Source organism: Podarcis vaucheri (assembly GCF_965113315.1).
Source record: "Podarcis vaucheri genome assembly, chromosome: 10".
Classification (NCBI taxonomy): Eukaryota; Metazoa; Chordata; class Lepidosauria; order Squamata; family Lacertidae; genus Podarcis; species Podarcis vaucheri.
Genome location: NC_138748.1, coordinates 52,445,844 through 52,459,625, shown reverse-complemented (window position 1 = coordinate 52,459,625; position 13,782 = coordinate 52,445,844). Strand labels below are relative to the sequence as shown.

The window sequence follows — 13,782 nt, the reverse complement described above, 5'->3', positions numbered from 1 at the left end:
AAAATAGAACTGAAAGAGGGTGATGGTAAATGGAGCCTGAAGACAAATGGTCATTGAGAGAGTTGGAAATCATTTGCAAGAGGCTTTGTTTTCCATGGTGTTTGTGCATATGTTTCTTCACGTCTTTCCTCCATCCTCTAGTCAGAGCGTTCTGCAGGTTTTTGAAACTTCTAAAACTTGCCAGACCTATTAACCAGGGGTCAAAGTAGGGTAAGTGGATATATCATAAGCAGCAACAAAAAATGCACGAATGATTCTCTCCCTGCCCCGGTTTTCACAAATAAGTGTATGTTCGCAGAGGTGACATTCTCTCAAGTTCTGCTTCAGTATTAGTACAAAAGTGAAGATACAGGAAAGGTGACTGTGATGAGGGAATGCTGTGGATGAGGAGACCTCCAGCTCTCTGCAAAACCGAAAGGAGATGGTGGTTAAGCCAGTGGGCATCCCACCTTGGATTCAGGCAAAACACACTTTTGCTTCCTAAGTCCAATGCTTTGGGACATCCATGCCTACATCATTCTTTAGGGGCAGTACGTACATCAGAGGTGCAGGGCATACTTTGTACGCATGAGGTCTCTGTTTCAAAGACACACTGCAGCAAGATCTGCTCAGCATGCAGACCATGAGCTATAGTTAATGCAGTGAGTGCAAGGGCAGTCTCTTGCAAGGCCCAACATCTGCACCTTTGGGTTCCACTTTCTGTTGTCTCCCTGTGTGCCAGCAGACTTCTCCTCCTTCCAGTATTTGTGGCTACCAGGTGTGTACATTATGACCATCGCAAAAGGGTCACCTCAGTCGTTGCTCCATGCCAAGACTGTACTGTGTGCTAGTTCTCTGCTCGGCTTTGGCAGATTTGACGGCACCATTGCAAAGTTTCCGCTCCAGCCCTCTGAAGCAGCTGCCACACCGCCGCCTTCCAAGGTGCAATGACCATTTGCAAGGGTTTAAAAGTGGATCCTTTAGAGGGGTCTAGCCTTTAACCCTCCAGGTGCTGGTGTGCTACCTTGACTATTGGCCATGCTGTCCTGGGAGTTGAGGTCTAATAACATCTGGAGGGTCACCGGCTGGCCAAGCTTGCTTTTAGAGTGTTTATCCCAGAGTGTGGGACGCGGGTGGCGCTGTGGGTTAAACCACAGAGCCTCTTGGGCTTGCCAATCAGAAGGTCAGTGGTTCAAATCCCCACAACAGAGTGAGCTCCCGTTGCTCAGTTCCAGATCCTGCCAGCCTAGCAGTTTGAAAGCACGAAGTGCAAGTAGATAAATAGGTACCACTCCAGGGGGAAGATAAACAGCGTTTCCGTGCGCTGCTCTGGTTTCGCTAGAAGCGGCTTAGTCATGCTGGCCACATGACCTGGAAAAACTGTCTGCGGACAAACGCCAGCTCCCTCAGCCAATAAAGCAATTAGAGCGCAGCAACCCCAGAGTCGTCCGTGACTGGACCTAACAGTCAGGGGTCCCTTTACCTTTACCTTTTATCCCAGAGTGTGTAGTTTGGTCTCACCCTATACCTAAGAACATGCCCTCTCTCTTTTTAAGATGGAAGATGAGGACTCTATTTTACCTCGGAAGTTGCAAGCAGCGCTGGAACACATCCTGGAGCAAAGGAACGAGCTGGCAAGTGACAAGGAAGAGGGCGCTCCCAACGGCAAGCAAGGTAAGGTTTAAAACCTCTCACCTTTTTATTTTTTGCTGGGGAAAATCGCACCAAGATTTTATAAACCTCTACCGTGTCCTCCCTTAGTCATTCCCCTTCCAAAAATTAAAAAGGTCAAAGATTTTTAGCCTTTCCTCGGAGCAAAGGTGCTTCATCACATGGGTTGCCCTTTCCCAACTCTCAGCATCCCCCTTTAAAAAGAAAATATTTTATTTAAGATTTTCTTGTGTTACAAAACAAACAAATAAACAAGGTAAAGTACATCTAGCATCTCCATTTTTGATTCATAGTCATTTTCACAGTTCGTTTACATACTGTGTGAGACATTATTGTCATAGACATCATGCAGTTGGGGGTAAAGAGAGAGGAAAGAGATGGGAGGGTAGCCTTCCTTTGTTCTATATTCTGCATAGTGTTTGTGTAGTGTATGGTGTCAGCATCACTTGGGTAGGTCCTTCATTTGTACAATTTATTTCTATTGTCATTGTGAGAGACTGGATGGTTCAGAGCCTGGTATCCTTTTTTATATTAGATGACTGTAATATACCAAATATTTCATGATGTCCACTTCATAGCCCCTCTGCTATGGGTGTGGAGATGCCACAAGGATGGGCTTAACCGTGTGGCTGGACCTGTGTATGAAACCTTCCTTATGTCAAGTCACCTTTCTTCACCTGGCTTGGTGTTGGAGAAGATCCACAGCTCTGGGAGAGCACCTGCCCTAGGTTCAATCCCCAGTGACTCTAGGTAGGGCTGCGAGAGAACCTGTCCGGAATCCCCAAGAGCTGCTGCCAGTTGGGGTGGACAGTACTAATCTAGATGGAACAATGGTCTGGCTCTAAATACGGCAGCTTCCAAGTGTCTGTGTCCACAACACTGACTGCAACTTTGCAGGGTTCCAGGCTGAAGCCTTTCCCAAACCTTCCTGGAGATGCCAGGAATTGAACTTGGGATTTCCTGTGTGCAGGGCAGGTGTTCTGCTACTGAGCTACGGTCCTCCCATCCCAAATCTACACCCCAGCGAGTTCAAAGGACGGGACTGGAAGAGAGCAGATTAAGGCCAGGTCTCGTGCTAACCAATGTTTTCCCTGCTCCTTATGCCTCCCCCATCCAGAGTCCAGCCCCTTGAACGAAGTGGTGTCGGAAGCGTTCGTCCGCTTCTTTGTGGAGATTGTGGGGCACTACTCCCTCTTCCTGACTCCCTCCGAGAGGGAAGAGAGGACCCTGCAGAGGGAGGCCTTCCGGAAGTCGGTCTCTTCCAAGAGCCTCCGGCGTTTCTTGGAGGTCTTCATGGAGACGCAAATGTTTGGAGGCTTCATTCAGGAGCGAGAGTTGCGGAAACAGGGTGCTAAAGGTGAGAGAGCAGGAGGACGGTGAAAGGGGCATGCGATTAATTAAACGTGTTTTTCATCAGGGTTTATTCTTTCTGCTTTGGCGCCCTTTCATCACGTAAGAGCTGTTCAGGTGGCATCTGTGGGAATGCCGAGGATAGTGTAAAGGTAAAGGACCCCTGACAGTTAAGTCCAGTTGTGGACGACTCTGGGGTTGTGGCGCTCATCTCACTTTACTGGCCAAGGGAGCCAACGTTTGTCCGCAGACAGTTTTTTCGGGTCATGTGGCCAGCATGACTAAGCCACTTCTGGCTTAACCAGAGCAGTGCACAAAAATGCTGTTTACCTTCCCGCCGGAGTGGTACCTATTTATCTACTTGCACTTTGACGTGCTTTCAAACTGCTAGGTTGGCAGGAGCTGGGACCGAACAACGGGAGCTCACCCCATCGCGGGGATTCGAACCAGAGAGGATATATGGATTAAATATTATCCTTCCTCACTCACGCTAGTGGCAGAGCACATTCCCTTGTGCATAGCAGAAAGCTACTTGATAGATTCATTAGAACCATTTGAGTTAATCAATCCAGTCTGGCTTGTCCAGATTGGATTGTTCCTGGTAAATCCCCTTTTGTTCCCTTTTAAAAACCACAATGACACAGCAGTCTTCTTTTAGAAAGTAATGATAAGGTTTACTTACATTTAGTTCACAGTATGATCCTGAAGGCAGGCGTTACCTTTTAGTTACAGAGAAAAGTGTGAGGGATGAGCCCATGTGCTGCTGGCTGAGAGCCCACACACAGCAAAAGAGCAGTAGCAAAAGAGAGTTAGATGGAGAAGAGGAAGATGGCTGCATGACTGGCCCCTTTATAGGGTCTGCCAGGGTCACGCCCATCTACCTGGTCACACACAGGGGGAAGATGCTCCAGACCAGGTGTGACAGGAAGTCCTCCTGGCTGGAGCAACATTCCCCTGTGTGTCCACTCTGGGCAAACAGGAAATGTTGTATTCAACTGCTTTTGTGATGTTACACCCCACAGCATCTGCAACTGGAACTCACCAGGTTTTTCTTTCTTTCTGCATTCTGTTTTCCACCCCTTTGTAGGTTTGTTTGAGGTACGTGCCCAAGAGTACCTAGAAACCCTTCCCAGTGGAGAGCAGAGTGGAGTCAATAAATTCCTGAAAGGGTTAGGTAAGAGATCCTGGCTGCTGCTTTGGGTTGCAGTGTGCTTTTATATCCCATTGCGTGTCCTAAAGTCAAATCACAATGTGTGTGGGTTTATTTGCAATATAAGCACCATCACTGCTGTATTTATGTTATGCACAGTAATAAAAGAAATAGGGCAGGTCCGTACCCCAAGGACACTGCATTCTAAATGTAATTTCTGATGGGTGAGGACAGGTTTACTGTGGATGGGAGTGATAACAGGGGATGAACGTGAGGAAATGCGTTTTGGGTATGTTTTAACTGGGGGTGAGGGCTTACAGGTATTAGTAGATGTAAATCAGGGATGGCTATCCTTCCAGTTTGAAGGCTATTGCCTCTTTTATAGTTCTGTAGAAGAGGGAGCTGCTTCTTCTCATAGGGCAGTGTTGCAAAGGCTTGAAAGGGTCTCTTCCCGTGCCTGGCAAAATCTCCTCATTTTGCAGGTATAAAGGAACAGTTTATAGAATTGAGAGCTTCTTGTGTCAGGTATTGCTTCCATTGCTGGGAATATGGAGCTTTTAAAGCAAAATCCCCAGCTGCTGGGGAAACGCAGTTAACTTGTAAGCAAAGCACGCTGCTACTTTTCATATGTTTTACCATCTGCGTTGTGGCTCCATAAATGTCATCAACCGTCTTTGGATGGGATTTATGTCATGGCTCTGTTGTGTAAACTTTGCAACGTGCCATTTTGCAAACTTTATGGTGTGTATAGTGAGGAGCCTGGGCATTGTACTTGTTTATAAATACTAGGCTGCGTAGAATGCAGGTGGGAAAATGTGGTGAGGTTGTGCACTGGTTGGTTTTTATCTGTTTTCTGGAGACGGGGGGACTTTAATCCAATCCCATTGTGCCAAAATCACATGGTTTCTATATCTTTCTTTCTTTCTTTCTTGCCTCCCACCCATCAATCCCTTCCAGGTAGCAGAATGAAATTTCTCCACAAGAAGTGAGACCTTAGAGTGCCACTGTTGCAGGGAGAAGTGATTTCTTTCACAGCAGACGGAAAATGGACCAATTTTTTCCCTATTCCCATTTTGCCTGCTCCCAAGGAGGGGAAAGCCCAACCCAGGAAGCAGGGGGTCCGGGAGTTGTGCTTAGATGAAGAGCTGGCCTCTGGCCTCCTAGAATGGCGCTAAGGGGGACAGAGACAAAGAGGCTGCTGGGAGGGGACTCTCAGCTTCTACCAAGAACATGCACTGGACAAAGCATTCTCAAGACTCTCTCCATTGGCGCTTTGCAGATTTCACAGTGGTTTGGGGTTTGTTTTTTTTCCCTATTTCTTAGCTATTAAACATTTTGAAATGTCGTTTTTTTATTTATATTGAGGTTAAGAAGAGTATTAGCCAATGACACTTGCCCTGGGCTCCTCTCTCAAATGGCAGCAAGGAGGTTGCTGGATGGCATCTGCATTAACCTGGACTCTTGAGATACTGATGGGGACCACATGATGAAAAGGGGGCGAAGCAGGAGGCAGTTAGAGGGAAGGTGAGGCAGGGGAACCACTGAAGCTGCTGAGAATTTGATACCCACTCCAGCAACCACTATGGGATGGAAGATTTGCCGTCCCTCCTAGTGGGCATCCTTTCTCGGAGTAAGCTGAGAGGCTGATGCGATGTAATTAAAAGTGAGTGATGTTAAAGAAAACGTGTCCAGTCGTTCTTACCATTCACAAGTAAGTGTTTTGTGGGTTTGACCTGACTTTGTTCTTTTCCTCTTCCGTTTCTCTCCGCTCCAAACAGTTTTGCATGAAAGGGGGAGCCTCCAGGTGTCCTTTTCATGGCACGTTCAGAACTATTTGGGCTTGTGATGGTACTTGGAGTTGTTTTACGCCATCCTGCTTTCAGTTCAGTTTGCCCCTGCAAACGTTTCAGGACAGAGCTTGTTATTTTTATTATTTATTAAATATGTATACCGCCCTTTCTTTGCAGATCTCAGGGCAGTGCCACAGATCTCATGTTCCATAGTTGCCTGCTGAAATGCAACTCTTCATATCGCAAATGTTCTGCAGTTTTCTTTGTACGGCAAAAGTGGCCCCTCCAGGTGGCAATAATGTGGGAACAGTGGGGGAAGCATCATAAGTGATGTGTAGACAGTTCAGTATGAAGCCATTAATGCACTATGATTGCATCAATGGCAATGTTCTGCAACATCCATATATAAAAACAACAACAGCCCGGGCTGGTCCAAAGAGATAACGTTGGGAACTGTTATCAGAATAATATTGATGATGTTGTTATGGGGTCTTAGGCCCCCTGGTGGCCAAAAAAGTGTAAATCAGTTGCTTTCTCATGTGGATCTTGGGGCTTGCACATCACTTGGTCTCTCTAAGCTTGCCAATGCTTAGTGCAGAGCTTTCCAAACTGTGTGTCATGACACATTGGTGTGTCAGCTGCAGTGTGTAGGTGTGCCATGCGAACGGTCCATGTGCTCCTCCCGGGGGGGGGGCTGGAAAGGGGTTAGTTTAACCTCCATTTTGCTAGTAAAACTGAATTACCATGTTGCAAAATGTTGCTTTCTAAAAAGTGTGACACCCGTATGAAAAGTTTGGAAAGCTCTGGCTTAGTGACTGCTGAGTGTGTGAAGCCACTCTGCTGAAAAGTGCTGCATTTGTGGTGGCACAAAAATTGCATCAATGATTTGAAACCCGTGGTGATTTGTTCATGCACTCACCGAGCAATGAACCTTTTCCATTATGTCTTCTACTTTTATGGACAGCCCCAGTTAAGAGGCCCCTCCGGTTACTCTGTTGGGTGGAAGATGTCATGCTGAAGACTCATCAGTAGGCCAGAACCTTATGTCACACCTGTGCTTAACAATGGGGATGGGGGGAGAGTACTGGCCGTGGAAATAGTAATGGTACCCTGGGAGGGAATTCAAACAATTGGGGGGGGGACACACCTGTAGCGCAGTTCCTTTGCCCACAGAGGCAATTTCTGGCATCTCCAGGTAGGTCTGGGAATGTCTCCTGCATGGAGAGCTGCTGCCAATCAATGTCGACCATACTGAGCTAGATGGACCAATGGTCCAACTTTATATAAAGCAGCTTCCTACAACAGTAAAAGTTGGGACCTTAAATCTCACTCAAGGTGCTTGAGGAGCCACCTCTGCTGTTTTGTGTTGGCAGAGGTTTCGTCAAAAATTCACCGAAAGGCTCCATTTTTGTTAGCTTCCATTTTTACTTAAGGCTCCTTCTCCCCACCCCACCTTATTCTTGTGTTTCTCACACAAATAAGATGTGGCCGAAGTTTGCTTCCTGACGTCTCCCTCAGAGCACGTCTCGACTTTATATCAAAAGGAACCTGCTCACGGAGGATCCAAAACGGAAGGTCGTGTTCTCCCCAGCCCTTCTGTCTGTTGTCAGTGCTGAGAATGAAAGTTGGGAGTTTGCCTTCTGCCAGCTCAGACTACTTGCCCATCTAGCCCTGTACTGTTTACTGTGACTGGCAGAAGCTCTCCATCATCTCAGCCAGCAAAAGGTCTCTCCTATTACCTGCTACTTAATCCTTTGAAGTGGATATACCAGGGAATGACTCTGGGACCGGCTGCTTTCGGGTGACTCTTACCAGTGAGCAGTGGTCCCTTCCTAGGGGCACACCGTGTCAGTAGGGAAACCTGTACGTTTTGCAAGCCGTTTGTCTTCTCAGGGTCCATTCCCCAGGACTTTTTTAAAGCTTGCATAGGTCCGTGCACACCTTGTGCCTTATCCTTTTACACCTGGGCTCTGGGACTTGCATGTTGTAGCCTGAACTCAGGATCCTCCACCCTGTTGCCAAAGTTTGAACATATCAAGGTTTTCTGCCCAGCTGCAAGATCACAACTGGTGCCCTTGTGCCAGAGTAGACCTGGACCCTGAGACAAGTTGCTCCAGCAGCAGCCATAGTTCTTGGGTTTCTCCCGGAAATGAGAAGACAAAAAAGCTCTATCTCTTTGCTCATTCATCTTCAAGCTGAGAAGGGATCCCTGAAGGTCCCTTCTCATAGGAGGTGCAGATGGGGTAACCGAAATCAAAACAGTCAAAATAAACTGAAAGTCCTTCTTTATTAAGAGATTGTATCAGTTTAGATAATGTGAGCAAACGTAACTTGCAACGTTTGAACAGAATGCCACATAAAATCAGGTTTTTTTAATTCTCTCTCCCTCCCTCCCACAAATTGTACAGCTTTAGAAGCATGAACACCTGTTGGGGTTTGTTGGCAGCTCTTTTTTAAAAAGTCTGACAGGAACTCAGTGTCTTTTATCTGTTCTGGATATTCTGGAAGAAACCACCTGTGGGAGAGAGCAGACAGACAAATCATCAGGGGAACTCTCCTTGATGAGACACCAACCTCAATATCTTCCTACAAGCAGACATCCTCAATATCTTCCTACAAGCAGACATCGATTATCTGAGGTATCCATTAAATAAAATATCCATTTATCAATGTACTACTACCTTTTAATTTTTTTAAAAAAGCACACACAGATGAGCCGAAAGGTTAGATCTGTGTTATCAAAGAGCACATAGGAAGTTTGGTAAGTTAGGTATCTGAATGAATTCAGTAGGAAATCACAACTGGCTTAATACTTGAATATTGGTGGAGATTTTAAGTGCAATGACAGATCCAAAGTTTGCCTCCTTAACATTCAGGTTACATCTACATAGTAGGTAGCCAGCACAATCCGTTTTGTAGCACTGTGTATCGGAGTAACCTGCAAGGATTCTACTGCCCTACATTCCAGTACCTGTCCCCAGTACTACCTTTCAGTATGGCTCAGTAATGCTGCCTTGTCATTTCCCACTTCATTCATTTCTAGTACAATGGGGCCCCGATGCCAGACCTTGTAGCAACAATGTCAATGCTGCGGTTTAAAAGGTTTGTGTGGCATGGAGGGAGATGTGCAGATTGTGGGTGGGAACACCCTAAATCTGTTGTTTCCTTATTTTGTGGCTGCAGTGCCTCCTGCTGGCTAACAGTGGATGATGCCACATGGTGTCCTTATTTAAAAAACATCATTTGAGAGCCGCATATCTTCCTGTGACTGATAAGCTAGTTTCTAGACTCTTATCACCACAGGTAGGCTCAGATGATGAAATGCTCCTCTGTATATTGAAAACATCTGTACCCTCTGCATATAAAGGTAAAGGGACCCCTGACCATTAGGTCCAGTCGTGACCGACTCTGGGGTTGCGGGGCTCATCTCACTTTATTGGCCGAGGGAGCCGGCGTACAGCTTCCGGGTCATGTAGCCAGCATGACTAAGCCACTTCTGGCGAACACAGAAACGCTGTTTACCTTCCCGCCAGAGCAGTACCTATTTATCTACTTGCACTTTGACGTGCTTTCGAACTGCTAGGTTGGCAGGAGCATGGACCAAGCAACGGGAGCTCACCCTGTCACGGGGATTCGAACCGCCAACCTTCTGATCGGCAAGCACTAGGCTCTGTGGTTTAACCCACATCGCCACCCTCGTCCCCTCCGCATATAGAAGGCAACATTTTAAGGAGGAGAATGCTTGGCTAGAACCCTTCCCCCTGGTATTTAGCTTTCTATTTTATTTTTACAGGGAGGATTCAAAATACATGACACACTTCCCTTGCACACAGAAACACTGAAAGTGGTGCAGCCCCAGATACAGAATTAGCTCCACAATAAGAGCTTGACCTTTTATTGGGAACTTTCACACAAAGGAGATTTATTTCAGTATGTCCAACAGAAGCCAGCCCCTCCCTTCCACCTGCGTCTTAGGCTTTCTGCTGTGTTTTATGTATTACCTGTTTCACGGGAAACTGCTTTCAGGTTGCACTTCCCTCTCGGCAGCTTGCAGGTATACAGGCCCAGGCAGCCATCGCAGTCTGAGGGTTTTCTGCAGGCCTTTGACTGAATCCCAGGACAGGAATACTGAGAAAGACAGGAAAGAGAATCCCTTTAGGCACCAGTGCTAAAGGCATTAAGAAGAGCTTGGCCTGCTGCATCCAGCACTATCTTCTCACATTGCACCAGCACACTGCCTGCCTGTGATTCCCAGAAATTTAGACACAGACTGTCTTTGATCCTGGAGATGTCTGTCTGTTTAAAAGTCTTCATGAACCACTTAATGGTTCAAAAGCCTCTGGGTGGTGCAGAATGCAAAAACCAATAATATATTCATTTATTATCTGCATATAGAAGGCCTCAAGTTCAGTCCCTGGCATCTCAAGATAGAACTGGAAATCTCTTCCCGTCAGACGGACCCAGTGCTCTGATTTGGTTCAAGGCTGCTTTCTCTGTACCTCTAAGGCAGGGTTGGAGAACGTGTGGCTCTCTAGCTCTTGTTGGACTACAGTGCCCACCATCCCTGACCTTCCACCATGCTTGCTTGTCCTAATGGGAGTCATAGTTCAGCAATATCTGGAGGGCCCTAGCCCCCACTGCCATAAGGAGGGCTTTTACTCACCGTATCCGTGTTAAATTTCCCATGTCCTTTCAAGTAGTTCTGAAGTCCTGGGCTCATACTTCTCGGAGGGGACAGTTGGGGAACCTGCTCCTTGCTGCTGGCCTTCTGTTTGACATGTCCCGGTTGGGGTTTGCTTGCCGCTCTGCTGTGGGCTCTGCCACCTGCTCCAGCTCCTGCCTCCATCTTCCGCAACCTGGCAGAAGGCAGTCTTTGGGCTTCCGCCTCACTGTCTCCTTCACAGGGCGCGTGGAGAGGCTTCTTGGCTCCTCCAGCCCCAGCTGGGTCCACCAGCCCTTTCCCAGCCCATTTCCCACGGACTTGAGCCAGGGTGCAAAACTGAACGGAAAGCACCGCAAAGGTAGCCACTGCGGAAACCCTCATCCTCTCTTCCTGCCTGGGTTTTCTCTCCCGGCTCTCTGGGCAAAGGGCTGCTGTTGCCTTGGAGCTTGCCGGAGAGATTAAAACCAGCCCCACATGCATGTGGGTGATGTCTCTGCGTCAAGAGTGGGAGCCCTTTTATGCATCTGGATTCCCAGCTTAACCCCCACCCCACCCCCTTTCCCCCCTTTTTGTGATACTGAAATTCTAGCTCGCGCCTCCTGCTTGGAAAATCCTCCCTCCCTCTTTCCTTTACGCCCCCACCCTGCAGCAGCAACACCCAACTCCTTTGTAAAACACAAGCATGTCCTTCCCGCTCAATGCCACCTTTCCCCATTGTGGTCATGGAACAATTTGATTTTTATTATTTTAGCTAAGCAGGTGCTGCAAGGTACTGAGTGAGCTGTGCTGGTTTTTTTTTTAAAAAGCTTTCCTAGGCTGGGCAAAAGTGTGTCACCTGTGTGCACAGATTAAAGCTGTCTGTGGACAAACTCTGGTTCCCTCGGCCTGAAAGCAAGATGAGCACCACCACCCCATAGTTGCCTTTGACTGGACTTAACTGTCCAGGGGTCCCTTACCTTTTTTACCTTTACCTTGCAGATTAAAGGTACTTTCTTCCACTCAATGCCTTATTTTATATGTATCGATCAGTCCTGTTTGTCACCCTTCCTTGGCATTTGCAGCTCATTTTGTTCTACTGGATAGGAATGTTGGTTGTGAAGCATCTTCAGATCACAGGCACTACCCTAAACCGACCTCTGATCTAAGCTTGGTGGCAGAAAGTGTTTCAGCCCTCCCTGAAGGAGGCTGGCCTGGAGTTTTAGCCTACCACTGTGCCTGGCGCAGTATCTTGGAGAGGAAAACCACAACGGCCCTTTGACGTTTCCTTTGAGCCATCTTGTGTGCTGCTGAACAAATCCTTCCCCCACCTGCAAGCATTGGAGCAGAGACACTACATGCCTATTGCTCTCTTGAGTCACCACCATGGAATGGTGCAATGCCCACACTAGGGTCCCTTTTGCCACACTGCTGTTCCCAGCAGCCTCTGTGACACCACAAGAGCTCCTAGTCCGGTAATGCAATTTGGTTGGCATACCCCCACCTTTGAGGAAATGGGTTCAAACCATCACTTGCAGAAAACAGCCTAAGGCAAGGATGGCCAATGTGGTATGTTCGAAATGTTGTGGACTGCATCCCCCACCATCCTTGACTGATGGCCACACTGCCTAGGGCGGATGGGAGTCATAGGTCAAAACAAGATGCTGCATATCTGTGATAAAATACAGAGTTGGAGGGCAACCGGTTAGGCCGCCACACTGGGTGCCGCATCACAGGGGTCTCCACACCAATTGGAGCATGAAAGACGGGGGGGATTTTAGCGTCACACAGGGTGCTGCTGAAATTTGAGAGCCCAAAGTCCGCCACCGCTTAAATGAGTTAAAACACATTTGAGCCCACCTCCCACATACATAAATCAGAGTCACGTAACATGATAGAGGTAGCAGTGTCTTGAATGTGTAACCAGGCTAAATGCTGCCTTTTGGCTTGAAGGTAAAATTTAAATTAAAGTAAAATTAAAATTGTTACATTCAGTTTCAAAATGAGCTTCTTGCATCTACTACTAACACTGCACCATCTGTTAAAAAATTTTTTTTATTTCCAATAGTTCTTCATGGGGGACAGGTTGCATAATTCAATTTTCTTAGTGCAGGGTTTCCATTTTTTAAATTTTTAGGTCATAGGCCTAGCCAGTGCTTTTTTCCCCTGGGGGTATGCAGCGGTACGCATACCCCTAAACATTTTGTGAATCTTTGTAGTTTTGTCCACTTTATTTTTCCCAATTTGAACTATAAAATGGTGATTTTCTTGAGTCAGAAAGAGAGTACCCTTAAACGGTTTTTTAGAAAAAAAAGCACTGGGCCTAGCAGTAAAGAATGGTGAAGGGAGAAAGGGAAGATGGAGTGACCCAGCCAGCCAGCCTCCTCTTTCTCCTCATGCAATCACAGAGCCCACCTGATTCAGTTCAAAAGCAGGCCCAGGTAGGAGAGAGAGATGTTGGTGCATCTGCCCATTTCAGGGTGCAGAAGGGGCTGCCCGACTCTTAAGTCAACTTCCAGCGCTTCGCCACAGGCCACTGCTGAGTCTTGAGCCTTGCCACATTCACGCTGGTGGCACTGATGTCTGGCGAAACTGGCTCATAAGAACGGAGGGAGAAGCTGGCGGACAAGAGGCCCATCCGGACACAATCATCCATGACTTCTCCAGCAAGCAGCCCAGCGAGGATTCCAGCCATTAAGCTGAAGAGAGAAGAGGCCAACTCAGCTTACCGAAGGGAAAAGACTAAGCTCTTCAGCAACTGAATTTCACCGTTTATGGTGGTTTTATTTTAGTGTTCTCATCCTGCACTCCAGTATAAACCCCTTGTCCCTCTCCCAGACCCACATTTCCCTGGCATCAGAGGATGACTGTCGTGCTGGCACCACCATGGAGAACCTTTTGAGACGTCAAGGTCTTGAAGGCTCCCATTTCAGCAAAGCCCGGCTGCCCCACTAAGAGGCTCCAGGTGCTTTTTACAATTGCGGCGTCTGGAGGCACGTGGAGCAAAGATGTCAATGTCTTGTTGAGACTTAATTGCCTCCATTTCTCTCCCTTTCATATAAAGGCTCAGGAAAATGACAGCTCACAATAAACCTTCCCGTTTCTCTCACCACCTCCGGATAAATATTTGGACTAGCGATTCCTTAGCAATGCCGCGTACATGCTGGCACTGTTATGTTGTCACAGCAACCAGGGGGGCAGGG

At 47.4% G+C, this 13,782-nt stretch overlaps 2 protein-coding genes across 5 annotated transcripts in view; one reads left to right on the top strand and one right to left on the bottom strand.

Annotated features, from left to right (window-relative positions):
* DENND2A (DENN domain containing 2A) overlaps positions 1 to 5,833 on the top strand; it is a 65,695-nt gene extending 59,862 nt beyond the window's left edge. For all 4 annotated transcript variants that reach the window (XM_082240427.1, XM_082240428.1, XM_082240429.1 and 1 more), the window contains exons 17-20: positions 1,536 to 1,653; positions 2,768 to 3,007; positions 4,088 to 4,174; positions 5,108 to 5,833. In XM_082240427.1, coding sequence (XP_082096553.1) covers positions 1,536 to 1,653; positions 2,768 to 3,007; positions 4,088 to 4,174; positions 5,108 to 5,139 — 477 coding nt within the window. In that variant the 3' untranslated portion in view covers positions 5,140 to 5,833. The remainder of the gene's footprint in view (positions 1 to 1,535; positions 1,654 to 2,767; positions 3,008 to 4,087; positions 4,175 to 5,107) is intronic.
* A 6,789-nt stretch (positions 5,834 to 12,622) lies between these two features.
* LOC309542024 (uncharacterized protein) overlaps positions 12,623 to 13,782 on the bottom strand; it is a 34,430-nt gene continuing 33,270 nt past the window's right edge. The window contains exon 21 of the mRNA XM_082240500.1: positions 12,623 to 13,278. Within this exon, the coding sequence (XP_082096626.1) occupies positions 13,083 to 13,278 (196 nt within the window). The 3' untranslated portion in view covers positions 12,623 to 13,082. The remainder of the gene's footprint in view (positions 13,279 to 13,782) is intronic.